This window comes from Stegodyphus dumicola, chromosome X2, assembly GCF_044657685.1.
Source record: "Stegodyphus dumicola isolate Sdum_Otavi_A_Nest chromosome X2, ASM4465768v1".
NCBI lineage: Eukaryota > Metazoa > Arthropoda > Arachnida > Araneae > Eresidae > Stegodyphus > Stegodyphus dumicola.
The window spans coordinates 74719353-74739516 of NC_140781.1; the positions used below are offsets into that span (position 1 = coordinate 74719353).

At 32.6% G+C, this 20164-nt stretch overlaps 1 protein-coding gene and 1 non-coding gene across 2 annotated transcripts in view; both read left to right on the forward strand.

Annotated features, from left to right (window-relative positions):
• Positions 1-3831: 3831 nt before the first annotated feature.
• The window catches only part of LOC118199203 (uncharacterized), a 63549-nt gene continuing 47216 nt past the window's right edge, over positions 3832-20164 (forward strand). The window contains exons 1-2 of the mRNA XM_085808797.1: positions 3832-4732; positions 10556-10679. Coding sequence (XP_085664923.1) covers positions 4278-4732; positions 10556-10679 — 579 coding nt within the window. The 5' untranslated portion in view covers positions 3832-4277. The remainder of the gene's footprint in view (positions 4733-10555; positions 10680-20164) is intronic.
• TRNAI-GAU (transfer RNA isoleucine (anticodon GAU)) lies at positions 15160-15233 on the forward strand. Its single transcript has one exon. It is a non-coding gene; the product is annotated as a tRNA-Ile (tRNA).

The window sequence follows — 20164 nt, forward strand, 5'->3', positions numbered from 1 at the left end:
AAAGAAAACATTATCATCTGTGACCACAAACCTTGCAGCGATTGCTCCTGAAAATATCTGAGCGTTAAGTCCAAATCCTCCTACTATAACCAACTACTTACTGCGGACCCTGAAAACAAAATTGGCTGTTTCAATAGACAATGCAACTTAAACAATTATGTTATTTTGTTAGAATTATATTTAGCGGAAAGTAAGATACATCTGTAGAGAAAATATTTATCATTTATGTAGAGTATATTCATTTTGAGTTTACATTTATATAAACATATATAAATGTCACTGAAACCTATAGTTCTAGTATTCATGCATTCATAAGTAAGTCTTATTGCTAAAATACTTAAAACACTGCTTGTTTTCCCTTTCCTATTTTTCCAAGCATGTAAAATATATACTTAATTTAGCAGTTATATAAAAGTACTCGTGATTCTGTATGAACTTCGTTGCTCATAACGACACAGGTGAAAATACTCTGTACGCATTTTACATCTATAAGGGGTTATCAAGAAGATAGTTTAATTATTTATTGCCTTTCTCGAACTTCTAGACTATCAATAGTCTCGCTGCTCTCTTAGGTGGTCACAAATTATTTCATAATTTATGAAACTGTTGAACAGCAGTTAGACATATCCGTCTCGAAAAGCTCTTAATATTTTTCCATTTACTTTCAATGCTTATGAAAGTACGCATTTATCCATCATGCAACATCGAAACTAAGAAATATGCTTAGAATTTAAGGCTGATATTTCGAAGATGAACGCTAACAAGCAATTGTATCCATAAACTGGTTAGTGAAATCATCAAAAGCATTTTTTCCTAAATAGTAAAGAAAAATTTCAATAAATAGCAAAATGGGTTCATATTACACAGATAATGAACGTCATAACGCTTCATAACGGTACCCCGGCATAACGGTGCAGCACATCTGTGCAAGTCGGCTGCTTTCTGAAAAGGTAGAAATCTTCATAACCGTGTCTCGATATAAAGAAATGGGAGCAAACTGAAGATCACTTTCTCTCTTGAAACTGATTGCCTGCATCTTTATGCAGGCCCGACGTTTTTCATAAAAGTGAGTATACTCTTTCTCAAGTCAGATTTTCGTTTCAATTACTGATTAATAACTAAGCAGGTGAAGAAATAAATCTTCGGCACCTTTATGAAATTTCCGGATCTTCAGGAAGATGCTTAGTTTTCATAAGGACAATTTTTCAGATTGTATTTCTCGGTAAAGGACTCAGGCATTTCAATAAACTAAACTCCATTTCCAACGAAATGACAAACTACTACACACATAAAGGGTGAATACGTATATATATATTTCATTAATAACTATTTTTTTAATTTTGAATTCAATATGAAAGCTACTTTCATTAATTCGAAGGAAATAGACATGTACATAGATTACCGAAAGAAACATCTGATGGGTTATTTAAACTATTAGATAGAAGATATGAAAAATTGAGTATTTTACAGAATGATTTGAGTATTAAATTCAGTATTGAAGATTTATTATAAGATATTTTTATTAAATTTACTGTTTATAATTATTCTGGATCCAACAAAAGGTAAAGAGTAGGCTTAAGATATCAGGACTTGTATTTCTCTTGATTTTCGTTGGAAACATGAATGGTCCTGAATAGGAACAGGGAGCTTACTCAAGCTATGTTCAAGAAGGTGTGGAATAGACAACACAAGCAGGAAGATTATACGAAACCCTTTATTTTCAATACTTTACAGGTATTCCCGAACTTCGGGATACAGAGACCAACCACTCGTGGTCTGAACGTAAGAATATAAAAACTACTAACTAAAACTCTAACTAAAAACTAACTTTGAATTACTATACAAATGCCTAGCACTAAGATTGGCCTTTATTTAAAGAAAGGTACATATGTAGTACGCCTATCAGGACTTGTATTCCTCTTGACTTGCTTTGGAAACATGACTGGTCCTGAATAAGAACAGGGAGCTTACTCAAGCTATGTTCAGGAAGGTGTGAAATAGACAACACAAGCAGGAAGGGTATACAAAACCCTTTATTTTTCTATCTTTACAGGTATTTCCGGAACTACGGAATACAGAGACCAACCACTTGTGGTCTGAAAGTAAGAATATTAAAACTACTAACTAAAACTCTAATTAAAACTAACTTTGAATTAGTATACAAGTGCCTAGCATTAAGATTGGCCTTTATTTTAACAAAGGTCAGTATGTAGTACGCCGACCTGCTAAAACTACGATACGTTTGCAATTATCAAGAGGACTAAACCTCTGGCCTTGAAGGCAACCAGCAACCGAGTGAAAACTCGTAAAACTACAATGGCAAGCGGCTTGCTTCCAATAACTCCTTCCTCTCTCTTGCTTGGCAAAAAGCCACAACTTAAGTACTTGGGCGTTAGCAAGACAATTTGCATAAACAAGTTAAAGCGTTTAATTCTGGCCGGAAGTAGAAAATAAGAAGTGATAGTACAGTTTTAAAATAAAATAAACGTTAGTAAAACTTAGGATCCTTACAAAGATAAAACGGTATCTACCTTTTCACCCGTTATGCTTATGAAAACTTAACATAACGCTGAAAATAAAAGTTTAATTTATTGAAATACCCGAGACTTCCGGGAAGTACAACCGGAAAATTTATTGTTATTTACAAAACGCTTGACACCCTTGTGACAATCCGGCGTTTTTCATTAAAGTGTCGAAAATTTGTTTATCTTCTGCTAAATGAATTTTTCAGTAATTTAAAGGAAAAGCCTACTTGCAATAAGGGGAGCTCACCCTTATCAAAAACGTCGGATTAACACAAGGGTACAGACTATCAGTTTCGAGCAACAAAACATCTTCAGTTTGTGCACACTTCCTTATACCTCGACACCATTACGAAGGCTTTCCGTTCGATCCGTGTTCGGATCTCGGCAAACGGACTGGTTGCATGAACATTTTCCGTAATTTTTCCATATGAAACGTAAATGATAGCAAAGTTTCCTTAGAAAATCCTCTAAGGAAACATTGCTATCGTATCCTCGTGTGCATCTACGTAATCGCCCAAAGCTAAAAGTAGATAAATATGCTCTGAACTGTCTGTTCCTTGAAACAGGATGTGTGTAGATAAACTGAACACAACATTAGTCTTTCTTTTGTGCAATATAATTGAAACCGAGAAATACTTTTGCTTTGCTTCTAATCATTTCTGGATATGTAGGCAGAAACTAAAATTGTTTGAAATGAAACTGGAATGCTTTTATGTATGAAACGTAAGCTGCATTTTTTTCGTCTATGTGTACAGAAACCGGATTTCTGTGAGTCAAATAAAAGCACAAGCAACGCCTTATAACGAAACTCTAGTAGCAATGCCGAAAAAGTCGAACTTTCTGCTTTAAGGAAAAAATTTGCCTTCATACTTTCATGCCCAGATATTACTTCTTTTAAAGAAATTTTCTAAGAAGGGCAAGCTTATAAAGGAAATTTTGTGTTCAATAAATAACTTAAATTAGAGTTCATAAATAAAAGCACAATTAAAAATAAATGATAAGATAAGAAATCTAAAATATGTAAAATATTTACAGAATTTCCTAAATAAACATATCTCCACCTTTTCGCATTTTAAAATATGTAAATTGCGTAATGGTGACTAATTTGTTTGTTTACTAGTGTGATATACGTAGTTCCAAAGATATTTTTTATTAGTAATTTAAATTTTATTGGAAAACTTTTACCAGGTATAAGATTTCTTTTTCCCCCATACTTTCAAAGCTAATGTTTTCCTTAAGTAAAACAAATCATGGAAATATATTACTAAAGCTTATTTATTACATATTGTTATTTTTATAGGTTCAGAAGATAACTCATGCTCTTCGTATCCTGGAATGTGTGAATTTCATGTCATTTTCAACATACAGCAAAATTCAATGCAAAAGAATTTCAGCAGATTGAAAAAATAATTCGGAAGATACCCTGATCTCTTAATTAAACGAACGAAGAAAGCCGTCGCATTTTTCAGTCAGAATTCCTAATGAAGGACAACAGCAGACAGCTGCTCAATCCAAATGCGTAGTTCTAACGCAATTGAATGTGCTTTTTACATTTAATTCTTCATTTGTAATGACAAATTCTGTGTACATACCTTTTCAGGAAATGTGTTAAAAATAAAATGGTATTTGACACTAAAATAATTATCACTGTTAAATAAACATACCATGAACATGAAATGAAAAGGTAAACCACTTGAAGGATATTTGTCATAATTTAGGAGCGAGAAAAAAAGTTGGAAATAAAGAAACAAGATGAAGACCCAGGAAGTATTTGACGCTTACAATAGTTCTTATAAAGTGAAAAGCGAAGGCAGTTACAACTTTACTTACTCAATACGAAATATTTCTGAAGACGCGATCTATTTCAGGGATCCTAATGAAGTGTTAATTCCTTGGAAAATGAATGAGTATTTCATTTTTATAGTGGTCACTTACATCATAACTTTTGTGCTAGGCGTGTCTGGCAATATGACAGTTATTGCTGCAATTGTAGGCGATAAGGCATCTCGAAATATGACCAGCGTGTTCCTTGTCAGTTTAGCTATTGCTGATTTATTACTTTTGGTTATCTGCGCACCTTTAGATGTAGCCCACTATTTTGTTTTGCAGTGGGATAGCGAGGGAACTATCTGCAAATTGGCAGCTTACGCGGAGTCAGTTTCTGCCTTCGCATCTGTTCTCAACCTATTGGCTGTGACCGTAGAAAGGTAAAGTCATTCACTATTTTTGTTTAAAATAAGCTAAAATACTTAATATGTTTTCTTCAAACACTTTAATGCAAAATGCAAAATATTAATTCGTTAATATAATTAGAATTAAAGTTTATTGTTTATATAATTTAATTTATCTAATTTTAGTTACTATTATATAACTACTATAAGTTACTATTATACAATTCTGAAATTTTCGAGCTTCTTATCTACTTCTTAAAATAGTTTTTGCTTTGTAGAAAATTATTGAGTATTTTATCATGCAATAAATTGAGTAGTATTTTTTTTGCCCTCACACTGATTATCTGTAGGTCTATTGCCGTTTTAAGGAAGTATTTAATGTGAAATTTTCATGAGTGTAATAAATGTTTCATGAATGAAAATAATGTTAAGTGTTCCAAAAGCAAAAAAATAATATTTTTTTAAAATTTTATGAAAACTTCTAATATATGAAAGCTTTTAAAGCAAAATATTTTTTCTCTGTTTTGATTTTCATCACATGGGTAAGTTTATTTCTTTAAAAAGGTTTGAGTGTCGTTTGCTTGCGATATCGTTTTTTCTTTTAGTAAATCTAGCAATAGCAACATAGACCAGGAAAACAACTGTCTTATGTGTACGCTTTACGTAGAGTTCCAGTATCGAACGCTCATGTCACGATGAGGAGTCTAGCTTAAAATTTTGAACTTTGTCAGACACTAACTGAAGAAGAGCAAATACTTATGATACAACATGCTAATAGAGAACAGAAGGGAATTATCCATATTTTCAAGAAGAAACAAGAGGAGCGAACTGCAGTAAGAAACAAATAATTAGAAAATACGTGTTCAAAAGAAGTGGGCTGCTTTGTATGGGAAAGGCGGATTGCTCTATGTTATCCTTAAAACCACGAGGAAAAGTTATGTTGTAAAATTGCAGGATCTATTTGGTCGCTTGTCTGTGCAAAGAACAGTTAGCAAAATTAAGTAATTTTATTGGTTTCCAGGCATGAAACGATATGCGAGAAGATACATGTTAGCGTACTTTGAGTGTCCATGAATAAAGTGATAGGTGGCTAAGCCCAAGGATTGATACGTCCTGTAAAATCTGGTAAAAGACATTTGCTATTATTCGTATGGATCATTTCAATCCTTTAGTGAAAAATACAAGCCATAAAGCTGATTACATGACAAAGTTTGTGGGAAATTTTGTAGTCGCAAATGACAACATACACTCTTAAACAAAAAAAAAAAAAAAAAAAAAAAATGCACCACGACGCACCGAGAAGATATAAAGCAAATTAGACACAAATTGATATGCATATAGGTGCTACAGCGCATCTGATCTGCGCAACTGGTAGGATATTTAAGAGGAAAAATTACGATTCCAAGTCATAAATCCTTCACAAATTTCAGTCTGCGTACTCTGGTAGACAGCAACTATGTCTCGCATACAGGTGCGCGAACGATATGAGACAGATGTCAGAATTTGAGAGAGGTCGTGTAGTTGGGATCAAAGAAGCCGGTTGGTCGACGGATAGCTCGACATTTGAGCAGGAGCGATGCCACTATTAGACGATGTTGGCTGAAATGGGTGAACCATGGCCGCACACAGCGTCAAGAAGGAAGTGGTAGGCCTACAGAAACGACAGAACGTGAAGACCGAACAATCGTCAGAGCGACACTCACAGTCCAAGATGCATCATTATTATCGATTGTACGTGCAACTAGTTCTTCAGTGACCGCAAGGACAATTCATAGACGGCTCACAGAAAGGGGGCTGAGGCCACGGCGCCCCTTCCGCCGACTACCATTGACCTCTGTACAACGTCAAGCCCGTTTGCAGTGGTTTCGGGCTTATTCGCACTGGAATGTCGCTGACTGGAGTAGATTAGTCCTTCAGTAATAAGTCCCACTTTGAACTGAGCCCCGATGACCAGCGAAGGCGAGTCTGGAGATGGTCTGGAGTCTGGAGAGATGCAGTGGTGTGATACCAACCTGACTGCTTTCCGGCAGACAGTCCGACATCCAGAAGTGATAGTCTGGGGTGCCATTTCATTTCATAGTAGGACCCCTTTGGTTGTCATCCGTCGAAACCTTACAGCACAGCGGTACATAGACGAAGTTCTAAGGCCCGTTGTGTTGCTTTTCATGTCACGCCACCTTGGGCTTACGTTTTAGCAAGATAATGCCCGCCCCCACACTACATATGCTTCTACTGCTTGCCCTAGTGCTTGCCGAACATTACCTTGGCCAGCAAGGTCGCCGGATCAATTTACTAGTATTTACAAACAATTTAATCTGGAAAATAAATCACTTCGGGTACGTAAAATATTTCAGTATTCATATCAGGCAGAGCAGAGTATAAATAAAGGTTAGAATAAACAAAACTAGAAATTAAGAACAAAGTTATAAATAACATCGAAAACAATATTTACATGACAACTTAAAACTATCGTAATCTATTTTGACTTTTAATATCATATATTTTATTTTTGACAAAATATTTTAAATGATGTCTGCATGGAAAATGAAGCGTAAACGGATAATATACTTTTCTTTAGAAGCAACTCCCAAATATTATGACATCATTTGCTATTACTCGTGTTAGCTCACGAATTCCCCCTTTCCGTCTTTATAAATTTCTATAGATACTTTTGCTTTTACGCTAATGCGTTCTGGTAGCAAATTTCATAATTTCTACTTACCTAAACTTAACTTTCTCTTAAACACGGCTCAGTAAATCCTCAATCCGATTAATCCACCCATTCATTAATCATGTGTTGATTATATTTTAGATGGGATAAGTTTTCTCTCATAGATAACAGATATATATCCTTTTTAGATGTAAGTTATGATTATGTATAATGTATTTATATGATTATGATTATTATCATATATGTCATGGTTTTTGTTGCAAGAGTTTTCAGACGTAAATCTTTCTGAAACAGCCATTCCAAGTCTTAATACATCCTTTATCGCGCTTCTTTCTGTTACGACGTTGTGTAATCGCTCTAAAAATCCCGCAAATGGATTTGGCTGGCTGCATGAACATTTCCGTGTTTTTCCCAACAGGTGACGTGAATATGCTCTAGTTTCTTATACTAAAAAGGTACTTACAAAAAGGATTTTTCTGTTGTGCCCTTTGTGGTTTTTCATGATTTAAAAAATGCTAATCTTGTGTAACTGCTATTTTTGAATATTTTCAAATCAAGTGCAATGTCAACAAATTTCTGTACTTCCAATTTGAGCAATTTTAAAAGTCAATCAGGTGCATTTCAAAACCATCCATTTTTATCTGTGAAAACATATGCAAGGTTAATTTATACATGCTTGGCTTCTAATGATTTCGGTTTAAAGTATTTCTGTTTCATCTTTTTTAAGCTACATCTGAACTCGAAGGCGAAACATAAGAACTTACAAAACATGAAAATCTTAGGAGCAGGTTAGGATATCGCAATTGTGCAGCGCTGTGCTTATTTCTAAGCACTGCTTATCCACAACCCTAGGATTTTAATTTAATTTAGACTTTGTTTAGTTGCAACAGTTCTTTTTTTATGCCTGGTAGAAACAGAAGTGGTAAATTGGAAGTGTCATTTTGTTAGCCTTACGTTTTAGATTTTGGTGACAGTATTATTTTGAACCTTTGACAACTTTTGAGACTGCTTGTGTGGAAGCGAGATAGGTTTTATTTTTTGCAAGTAGCGTGTCAGTTTTTTATTTTCTTCTTCTAATATATATTTAATAGTTTTAAATAAAAATTACATCAATAAATTTTGAGGAGCTATTTTCAGTTTAGTTAGCCTAAATTACGAGAACATGAATCCGACATAAAACCTTTAGGGTTTAGCTGTTGGTAAAGGTAAGTTAGAGATTAAGTAGTTGTTAAATCCCTTTAATAAATTTTGAGATTGCTTGGTTGGAAGTGATACAGCTTTTATTGTTTGCAAGTAGCCTTTCAATTTTTTATTTTCTATTTTTTAATCTATATTCAATAGCCTTAAATAAACATTACGTTATTTAATTTTGAGTAGTTACTTTCAATTTAGTTGGCGTAAATTACGGGAACATGAAGCTGGCATAAAACCCTTAAGTTCTAGATATTTGGTTAATGTAAGTTTAAAATGAAGTGCTTGCTAAACCTACAGATTCATTCAGCTTTAAAACAGTTGAAATATTTATAAATTTTCAGCCTGATTTTAGCTTCCTGATCTAATAAATCTTTAACAATACTGCTCAAAAATTGACCGTTGACTAAATAACATTTAAGAATAGTTTCTGAGAAATTTAAAATTGTTTAAATAACATTTAAGAATAGCTTCTAAAAAATTCGTAAGGCTACTTTGTCAGCTATTCTGACTGTTTTACCTAAGTATTCAGGCTCAAATCCCAAAGAAGGCATGGATATCACTTCTCTCTTCATAGAAAGAAATGGTGGCCCACTTATACGGTGCCTCCAAAATAAAGTGACCATCGCTTGTGCCAAAATAAAGTGACATCGGTCAACATCTGTAGTAGTTAGTGTCCACCTTGGAGAGGAAAAAAAGCACTTTGTCTGCTGTTTAGAGATCACCGATGTATTTCTTTAAATTTAGAAATTATTCTTCAGGTTTGCATCATTTTCGTATTACTTATTGTTAGTAGAAAAGCTGATTTTGGTATTTCCTTCATAATAAAAATGCATCCAATTAAATTTAAATGTATAAGGAAGAGAAGAAATAGCTCATTTAGTTATTTATTTTTAAGGTGAACTCTAGGTTGTGTCGTCAGGAAAAAATCCTCAGTCTGTCACATTTGTGCATCACAATATCTCCTTCCACCTGTATTTATAATATAGAGAGCTTGACTTCAGCACTCAAAAAAGCGATTCAAGTAATGATAAAAAAGGATGAAACTATTAATACATATTGATAGTAAGTTAAATAACAGATCAATGTATGCGCTGATATCTTCTAGAAATGAATGTGCATGCAAAATATACAATTTATTTTTTCTGACTTACCGGAAGGTAAGTCCACAAAATAATGGTAATTCGATCCGATCTGAATACCGTTACTTTAATTTATTCATATCAGAACAGTCGAGTGACTAAGAAAGACCTCAGAACACGCCACTAGTTTCATTTGGATTGGCCCGGGAACGGCTTAGCCGAGTGGCCCTTTTTCTAGTCATTTTACTTATATATAACGGAAAACAAAGCCAATTACCCTCAGACGGTCTTTATGAGTGGAACCCTTCATGAGAAGAAATCTTTTTTCCTTTTTCTGCTTAAAGACATCCCTCCCCTTAAACAAACAGCCCTAGCGGATTTTGTCATAATTAAATAAAACTTTATTTTGACATATTTCTATGGCGGCTTATTAATAAAAATAGTAGGGAATTGAGAAATTCTTTGAAATATTTCCAATTTTAAATGATAATTCAGATTGTTTGATTATGGCCGTTTACGGTAAAGCAGTTGAAAACTGTCGGATTTGAAGGAATGAGTTCTTGAGCGACCTTTTTCTTCACATTTCTAATTTAACTACATTAAAATTCAAACATATGTTGCTGCAGTTATATGAATCGAATCCTTGAGGATTATTAGTTTGAGTTAATTTTTGTAAGCTGTAAAAGAATTTGATTAATACAGTGCTGCCATAACTGGATAAAATTCAAGCAACGTAATGACTCAATTTTAATTATATTTGAAGCTAATTTGATTTAAGCAGAATAATTTCAAAATTACTTAACATGTATGAATATTAATTTAATTTACAGGGTATTTGACAGTAATACTAAAAATCTAATTTTGCACAGTTTCTTTTTTACCGTACCTAAACAAAAGGTCATAAATTCATTTTAGATTTGTCGTGATTGTTTTTCCTATACGGTCAAGATCCTTGTGCACCATGAGCAACTGCAAAAAACTTGTGCTGGCTGTTTGGATAGTGTCCCTTATTCTGGCTCTTCCAGTTGTAGCGACGAAAGTAAGTTTCCTTTTAAATTTCAGTACCTTTGAAAAATGAATTAATAATAATTTTTGCTTTGTACACATAATGGTATTCTAAGAATTAACTCTTTGCAATCGATGAGCTCTTTATAGGGCTTTTCAATAGTTTGAAACCCTCTTTTGTAAACCTACCTTGCATTCCAGCCATAATAAAATTCATTTCATTCAAGGTTAAACTGGAGTATGGCTTTTTCGTTTATTAAAAATAAAATAAATAAAAATTAAAATAGAGGCTTAAAAATGCTTTGCGAATAAAGCAGTTTTCCATCTCTGTGTTAAATTATATAAGTTAAAAGTGAAATGCGAGTTAAACAGTGTAAGGGCCATATATATTTATTCCACCCTGCTTATGAGTTACCATATTAATGATTTGGGATAGCCTTTTGATAGGCTATAAAATGCTGCTCAGCAAACAAAATATACTATAAAATCCTATTCAAAATCTATGTACCAGGACTCATAAAGTAATTGAAAAGGTATATTGAAATCCCTCGCTTAACAAATTTTCTGATGTCAATTACTACACTTTTAATCATAACTAGGGAAAGCTGTATATCAATAAAATGTATTAAAATAAAGAATTGTTCAGATGTATTTAAAAAATAGAAACTTAAAACTTTAGACTAATAACTCAAACACTTTGTAGGGATCCTCCCTTTTATCTATTAACTAAGTAGGGAGGAACCTAGTGAATTACTAAACGAATAATCGCTTAAGTCCAGAAACAGAAACGTAAAACTCAAGAAGGGTCAATTAACTTTTATTGCTCACAATGTATGTACAGACGGTCCCTTTCTCAGGACGTACAACAAAGCCTCCACTTGGGCTTAAACTCAAAAATGTAAGAAATAAGACTTAACTAATGACTAACTAAAGAGATTTAGCCGAAGCTAACACAGTTTCTAACTAGTTGGCCCTAATATTAAATTAGCTAGCGAAGCTATCAAGAGCGCGTAATACGGCCAAGCATAGTAACAGCTTAGAGAGGCGTAGCCAAAAGCCAAACGCGCGCTATTCAGGAAATCTAATTCTCTTTCTTTCGAAGTCAGTGAAACTTAAATACTCTCTACTACTAATTTGCATTTAACGCGATTCTAAAACCTCATTCTGTTAAGAAATTGTAAGCTGAAATTAGGAGAGATAGGCAAGTGGGACAAGGATAAACCTTACAATTTATAAATAAGGTTTAAAAAAACAAACATTTAAAACGAAACGCAACGCAACGCATAAACAAATGTGACTGCTCCAGGAAGATGGGGTGCGTTGAGTATGATATACAGTTATAACAAAGCACATACATGGAAAGGATGGCATAAAAAAACGTTAAAAAATAGTGGAGAAGTAAGTATCTCATTATATGACCTCGAGGTACAATTTTTAACTCTTTTTTTTTTAAATTAAGTTTTTATATTTTTGTTTTTAAATGTTTATGTGTAACCCTGCTTTCATGTTTCACCATGGCTACACTAATTTATATTTTTCTTTCAGATTTTGATTTTAATATTTTGCATAGTCATTCATTTTGCAGTAGTTGATAATATTAATTGCATAGATTATACAGAATGCACTCATCAGATTTTAAAGTATAAGTGCAAAATTTTATGTCTGCTGCAAAATGATCACAAACTTTCCTCGCGCCATAATATCCAACAACCAATTTTATCTTATCTTCACTGAAGAATATTTTTCACTTTATTCTATAGCTTTTCTCAATTATTTAATTTTTGAAATTAACATATAACTAACAGACATATCATTGTACTCCCTCTCCTTATCGACAACATTGTATCACACCTTGTAGTAGATACTTGTCCAGCAGATACGTTTTGGAAACTAAATAGCTTTAATCAGAAGGAAAATAAAATGAAATAAGCATACAGTTTCAAATTCGTGTAGAAAAATTACTGTCCTTTTGAACATGGACAAATAAAACGGCTTAATATATAAAATGAGTAGCTGAGATATTTTGAAGCTTTCAAAAAAATTATATGATAAGTTTAGTAACATGATATTTCCAGGTAGATACTTAACTAAAGTTCCCGTAAGGTTATATTTATGCCCAGACAAGGTACTGGCTTCAAAATTAAATTAAAATAGCTTTCAAAGCTAATAAAAGGTCCAGAGATTATTCCGACAGTTTCCTTTTTATTTGCAAAGTTGAAGAATAGGGCGATTGAATAAATGAATCACCCAAATCTGTTTATTTAATTAATGTTCCTACTCTTAAAATCAAATTTTGAACAATATTCTTATTTATTTAATTTAACTTTTAACATTCTATGCAGTGATAATATTTTTTTCTTAACTTTTTCGCAATGGCTGTTTCGTTTAGTTATCCACTTCAGTTCACTTATTTACATGCATGTTGATCTGTTAACCAGTAATTCATGTTTCGCTCGCTAATTCAGGATTTAGGATACTAGATTTGCGAAGCTATAAAATAATTTAAATATATATTATAAGCACATGTAACAGAAAAGTAAGACTAATAGCTTTCAAAAACGCTAATTCATTTTAAGCAACATTTTTAAGAATAGCTCTCAGAATGATAAGCTTAAAAGTAAACTTAGAATTAAATTATAATTTTATTTAAATTTAAACAACTTGTACGTAAACTTAGAAAGATTAAATAACTGTGTAATCCATTGTGGTTTTATAATTCTGTTAAACTAGAAGAGAACAGTAAATTTTATGGAATACTTTTACATGACTAGGAGAACTCGCGGAGAAAAATGCCCCAGAAATGCGAATATGCATGTAATAATAATTTTGATGTGTAAATGACGAAGATAGGAGATGAAAATCGGTACTCTGACATATTTTCTTTTCATAATAAGCTAGTATACTTTCTTAAAACATTGGCTTTATTTTAAACATAACATAAGATTCATTCTGGCCTGAAAATAATGCTAGTACATAAAGATACGAGAATGTTTTCGATGAGTATGCATTCATTTGTATCATGGTAAACCATAAACCTGTAATATCGCATCTAGCATGCACGCTTGTTAGGTTCATTTTTGAAGCTGGAAAACTACACACTTACTTGAAAGCAGTCGTTAGAAAAGAGACATTTTACTTTCATTTTTGCCGTCATGGGAATACATGCATCATTTGCTTTGTAAAACGAGCATCGAACCAGGGCCCTTTGGTATCGCAGACGGCTTATAAGAACATAGAAAATGAAATATTCTTGAAAGTACGCGCTTCAGAAAGAGTAATTATAAGTAGATTACAATTTATAGAACAAATAGGGGAAATAACCAAATTAAAAAGAAGACGTAAGGGGTTATGTCAAATTTAAATTATTAAATTACTATTGTCATGTAGTATTTGCATGACGTAAATATGGTGTGTAGGATATTACTATTGAACCTCCGGTAGTAATTTGATTTCAGAACTTCCTTAGCTTGCAAACCATATAAATTGAGGCTTATCCTGAATTTTAATGAAAAGCATGCTGCTGAGTCCCAAATTTCTCAAAAATTATATGAATGATGGAAATTAAAGTTACATGCATTTGAAAGTCGGCTGTAGTGTTTGAATATATACTGCTAAATATTGCATGTAAAATAATGAAATGAACATAATAAAAATTTTTAATTCATCAGAGTTAAGGTCTGAAACGCTAAAAGGAAATTCAGATAAAGTTTGCAAACAGTTTATATTCTGAAGTCATAATTCAATTTTGCTTGATTGATCTCTATCGCACAGTAACATATTTCCAGTCAATATAATCAGTAAATAAACCAAATATAATCAGTAAATAAGTTATATTAATCGATTATTAAATTCATCCTAATTCCAGATAAAAGTTAAGCACTGGTACAGTTAATACCACACTGGTACAGTTATATAATCGGCAAAATTAACGACTCTATTTTTTAAATTTCACTTATCATGTTACAATTACTGCTGGTATTTACAGTATAAATTTACGTACAAGTAATATTATCAGTCTCAACTGAAAAATAGAGAACATTCAATTCAAATAATTCGAAGGGCTAGTGTTAAACGCATTTAATAAAATTTCGGATTAATTGGAACTAGAAGAAAGAAATTTCTCTGCTTTCAAGAAAGTTCGCAAATTAGCACTTACTATTAGAATCAAACTTTCCGCTTAATTTGTTTTTGACATACAAGTATTACAGGTTCATAATATAAGTAACTGATTTCCTGTTTTTCGATACATATTTCTTTTGGGGGAAATATATCGTTTCTTTCTTGACTTGTGACTATGATTTTTGATTCAAAAAAGTTAAGAAATGGTTTTTTCCTTTATATGGTATTCATATGAATTTTTATTTTTATAACTAAACCAGTGGTGGCGACCCTTTTTGGGGATGGGTGCCCAGAATTCAACCGAAACCCGCTTATTTATAGCAAAGTGCAAACACTCTAATTGAACCTGAAAGTGGGGTTTGGCTTATAAGATATTTCTCCCACCTTCCTAGAGTGCCTTCGTGGTGTAGTGGTTCTGCACGTTGGACCGATATTCTGGAGGTCCATGGTTCGATTCCAGGCGAAGGCGATTGCTCATTTTTCATCTTGCCTGCTTCCAAAAAAATACTTAATGTCTCTACAGGCTTAGCAAAACAACACACACTTATCTTAAGATTTAAAGAGAAAAAACAAGAAGAGAGTTTTCAACTATACAAAAAACTTTTTATTACAGGAAATGGATTGGTTTTACTTAATTAATGGGAAATTTTGCTGTTATATTCATACTGATAATTCGTCAAACCTTGGCTCATACTTCGTTCATTTGAGCGCAACACATGCAGCACTCAGGTTATCTGTCAGTCTGTTTCTTGTGTCGCATTTGATATAATTCAAAGCTGAAAACAGTTGTTCACACGCATAAGATAATCCAAACAAAGTAAGAATAGCACCCCCAAGTGTCTTCACTGATTTAAAGTTATTTAGCAGAAAATCCCACTCTTTAAGGATTTCATTATAGCACTCAGCTAATCACTCAGCTATAAATTGTGCTGTCCTGTGTGATTTCTTTACATTCCATCTTAAGTGTTGCACGCAAATCAGAGAATTTTCTTTTCCACTTACAGCTTTCTTGAAACTCCAATAGATCCATTTCAGGTTTTCAAGATCCAACCATTGTAAGCAAGAAAGATCAAATTCTTCAAAGTTAGATTTATCTAGAGATGTAAGAAAACACATGGTTGTTTCCATCTGACCGAACTGTAGAAATCTGTCTTTAAGATTCTTTTTGCCTTTTCTGCTGGAGTCATTTGTGAGGGTTCAACTCCCTCACAAATGAGTATATGCCTAACAAATGAGTATAGAAAAGCACGAAATTTAAAAATGAAGCATTAAATATAAATCGATCATACGCTAAAAAGAGATAACATCATGAAATACGATATATGAAAATCTTATATCTAGGCTTAAGCCCTATGCTAGTAGCATTATGCGATAAGTATGTAAGTAAAACATTCAAGAACAGACTAAAACACTTTTTTTAATTACATAGTGTCATTTTATTGTGATTGTTGATTAAGGACGTAATATTTTAGTCTCATGCCAGCTGATGAGGCTCCGCGTGCCGACTGTGGCACGCGTGCCATAGGCTCGCCATCACTAACATACAATGTCAGCCAATACTGCATAAACTCATCATAGCGACATTCGAGTAAATAGTAAGTTCTTAGCTAAGTACACCTGGGAGAGACAATAGGTATTTTTTTGAAGTAGGAGTAATGGAAAATGAGCAATGCCTTCGCCGGGAATCGAACCACGGACCTCTGGAAAACGCGCCCAGCGTGCTGACCACTACACTACGAAGGTATGCTAAGGAGGCGGTAGAAATACCTTATATACTCCCCCTTTTAAAGGTCGACTGGGGTTTTTATGGGACCCAGTCGCCAAATCCTGAGTGTGGAGAAACATCATCTACCACCCTTTTAGTTCGGGCGCTACTGTAGAGACATTAGGTATTTTTTGGAAGCAGGAATGATGGAAAATGAGCAGCGCCTTCGCCAGGAATCGAACCACGGGCCTCTGGAATACGCGCTCAGCGAGCTGACCACTACACTACAAAGGTATGCTAAGAAGGCGGGAGAAATACCTTATAACATTTACAAGCCATGTTTTAAAGAACAACATGAGTTAAAAATTATGATGCCACATCAAATTCAAAGAAAATAACGTTTCTTTTAAACATTGTAAATACTAGAGCTATAAACATAAACTATATATTTAACATTAACAGTAAGATTGCAAAAATATTAACGTTAAAAATGGTATATGATTTACGATATGTGCATTCATTTCATGCAGATTTTCAGCTTTCGCTTGACTGTTTTAAAAAGATGTCATCTTGAATCTATTGAGTATGGGCATTGGTTTTGCTTTTAAACAGTTATTTTGAGCTCTAACTTGTTTGAACATGAAGTAAAAGGATTACCGAAATACAGAGTGTGGGAAAATAAACTCAGTATTCTATGCACCAATAATTGTTGTTCATATTTCATTGGAAAGTGTCCATCACAGATGCAATGGCACTCTGGATACGTTTTATCCGTTCAAAGAGAGGAATATCGCCGTACAAAGTTTATGGCAACATTTACAAGGCTGAATATATTAAAAATCAAAAGTATTTTATATATAAGTAAACACGTTTATGTTTCGCTTTGCAAACACCCAGACAAAAAATATGCCAGAAATATAAACTATAATTATTTTATTTCTTCCATTGCATCTCATCTTAAAAGGTTAGTCGGTATTTCTTACAAAAAAGAGACAGAAGCTAAGAAAATAAAGGTAACACACATTTTGTCATTTAGAAAATCACTTTATTACATATAATTCTAAAGTTGTCCTATTTGTGATTGGTTTTGAATCTTCTACAAAGCAAGCGCATATATAAGGCAGTTCTCTCGCCTTCTTAGCGTGTTCTTCGTGGTGTAGTGGTCTGCACGCTCGGCGCGTATTTGAGAGGTCCGTGGTTCGATTCCCGGCAAGGGCATTGTTCATTTTTCATATCTCCTGCTTCAAAAATACCTAATGTTCTACGCATCGATTTTTTTTGTTCAAAGAAAGAAAGCAGTCTATGGACCCTGGAACAGGAAATGTTGCACAGAGTTACCGCATGGCTCAAATATTTAAATTTTATACAACAACCAGAAAACCAACTATCAAATCAGATTGAATGCATTCCAAGTTCCCATATCGATAACTGAGTTTCCTCTACACGTGCATGGTCATTTAATAATAATCAAAGTTTGAATTCATGTATAATGAAAATATACTTAAAGGTTTATAAAGTAAATATGTAGTTTGTTCTTCTTTCTTAAATCTGGTATTAAATATGATTTCTACTTATCACAACGATTAACAACAACATAATAATACATGCAAGAGAAGTGCACCGTTTAAAGGGATGTTTAAAGGGAAGTGCACCGCTTAATTTTAAAGACATGCAACACAACATTTTACTATAATTAATTCCGATCGAATTTTCCTATTTTAAAAAAGTTAAAGTAATCCGTTACTAAATTTATTTTCCTGTCATAATTCAATACTTTGATTACCTTTCAAACAAAAACAGAACGTATCTAATAAAGCTAATACAGAACGGTAGAATTCGAAACACAAAAAATTTAGTACTGCAATTTTCTTTCAGAAAGGGAGAAACGGAAACTATTCCTCAATGAAATGACACACTAAATGATGAATTTTACTCCCTTATGTTACTTAATAAATTTGAGAATTGATGACCTTTATTTAACAAAACTTCGTATTTGCAAAAAATAAAGAACAGAATTCTGTAAAGTACTTTAGGAAAAGACTGAATTCGATAAAATATGGAAATTATTTTAGAATTTAAATGAACGAAAAGTGTTTATAACATGGATCAAATATTGCAGAAATTAATTTCATGGCTCAAGCTGCCAGAAATATTTCCTTTGAGGAACATCGATCAACAACGAGAAGGTTTTTAAGAATTATGATTTCTCTCTGAATGTTTCTTTCCTGAAATAACTTTCTTACAGAAACTTAAAATCTCCATTTCTCTATCAAACGCCAAAGTTTGGCTTCCTTTCTTCTTCTGAGTATGTATGAATAATAAGTATATTTATATATATATTACATATACACATTTACGTTATACACTTTTATGGAGGGATTAAAAGTTTGAAAAAATTTTTTCCTTTAATATGTGTATTGAAGAAAGAAGATTTTTTTTTCTTCCATTTAGAATATTCATCTCCAAACTTATGCTCATGACATAAATTACCATGTGGTCTATAGAAATTTAAAAATCTGGATAACCCACTCATACATTACTGATGATGTTTTGTCATAAAATGTCCTGAAATTTATATCCGTCTTGCGAGGCTAGCCTAACACTTAAAAATAAAATAAGATAATTTATCATTTATTCCTTAAAACTTACTGTAACAGAAAACATATATACTTAATTTTATTTCATTGTACTTTATTTAGATCATCTAACTATTGTTACTGTAATATGCCTTTAGTACATCAAATTCGCATGTTTGATATTCCTTTAAATGCACTCCTTTTATTCTAGTTAAACACCATAAATTTTTGCAATATAATTTTCTAATGTTTATTTCAACTACTTTGTATTCTATTTCATAATGACAATTTCCAATGTTTAACTTTTACAAATAATATTGTACTAAAATGCATAAACACGAGGGTGTCGGGGGACGGTTACTCGAGCGATATCAATTTTACTGCAGAAATTGCTTTACACTCAAAATTGAATTAGCTAAAATGCTTAATCGGAATGAGTTCTTTGGTTCTCTACATTGGTTCTTAATACCTTCTATTCACGGTAATGTTTGGACTAGCTTGAATTGCCGGTTTGGCATCGCCTTATTGCTCGAGTAAATGACGAAACACCTTCGTATTTATTTCTTAATTATTGTTCATTGAACGGGAGTTGGTTTGTTCCCCTTGAAAAGTCAACTAATTTCCGATCAATGGCAATGATTACTTGCATTTAATTTAATTACTTGCTTTTAATTTATTCCTTTTGCAATTGAAATTTTGTTATTCATAATTTAATTCAAGTCCCCGTTAAACATTTTTAACAATTTACATTCAAGTTACTTCACAACATCTTTCGAAATAGAACTTACTAAATATGGATTCACTCTTTTCAGATAATTCTACTATAATTAATCTTAGGAGATAATATAATTAATATTATTTAATAAATAAATTATCATATATATATATATATATATAGTCACAGTTATAGTTGAAAAGTAAGAAATTTAGAACCAAATTCACATAGAACAGTAAATTTTAAAATTCCCAAACAATATTTAAATAAATCAACCAAAGGTCAGAAGAATTAAAGAAATGTGGAAACCAAACCAAAAAAAAAAAAAAAAAAAAAAAAAAAAAAAAAAGAAAAGAAACATAGGAAGAGAATTCAATTAAATCTGATTCAATGTTTTCAAAAGG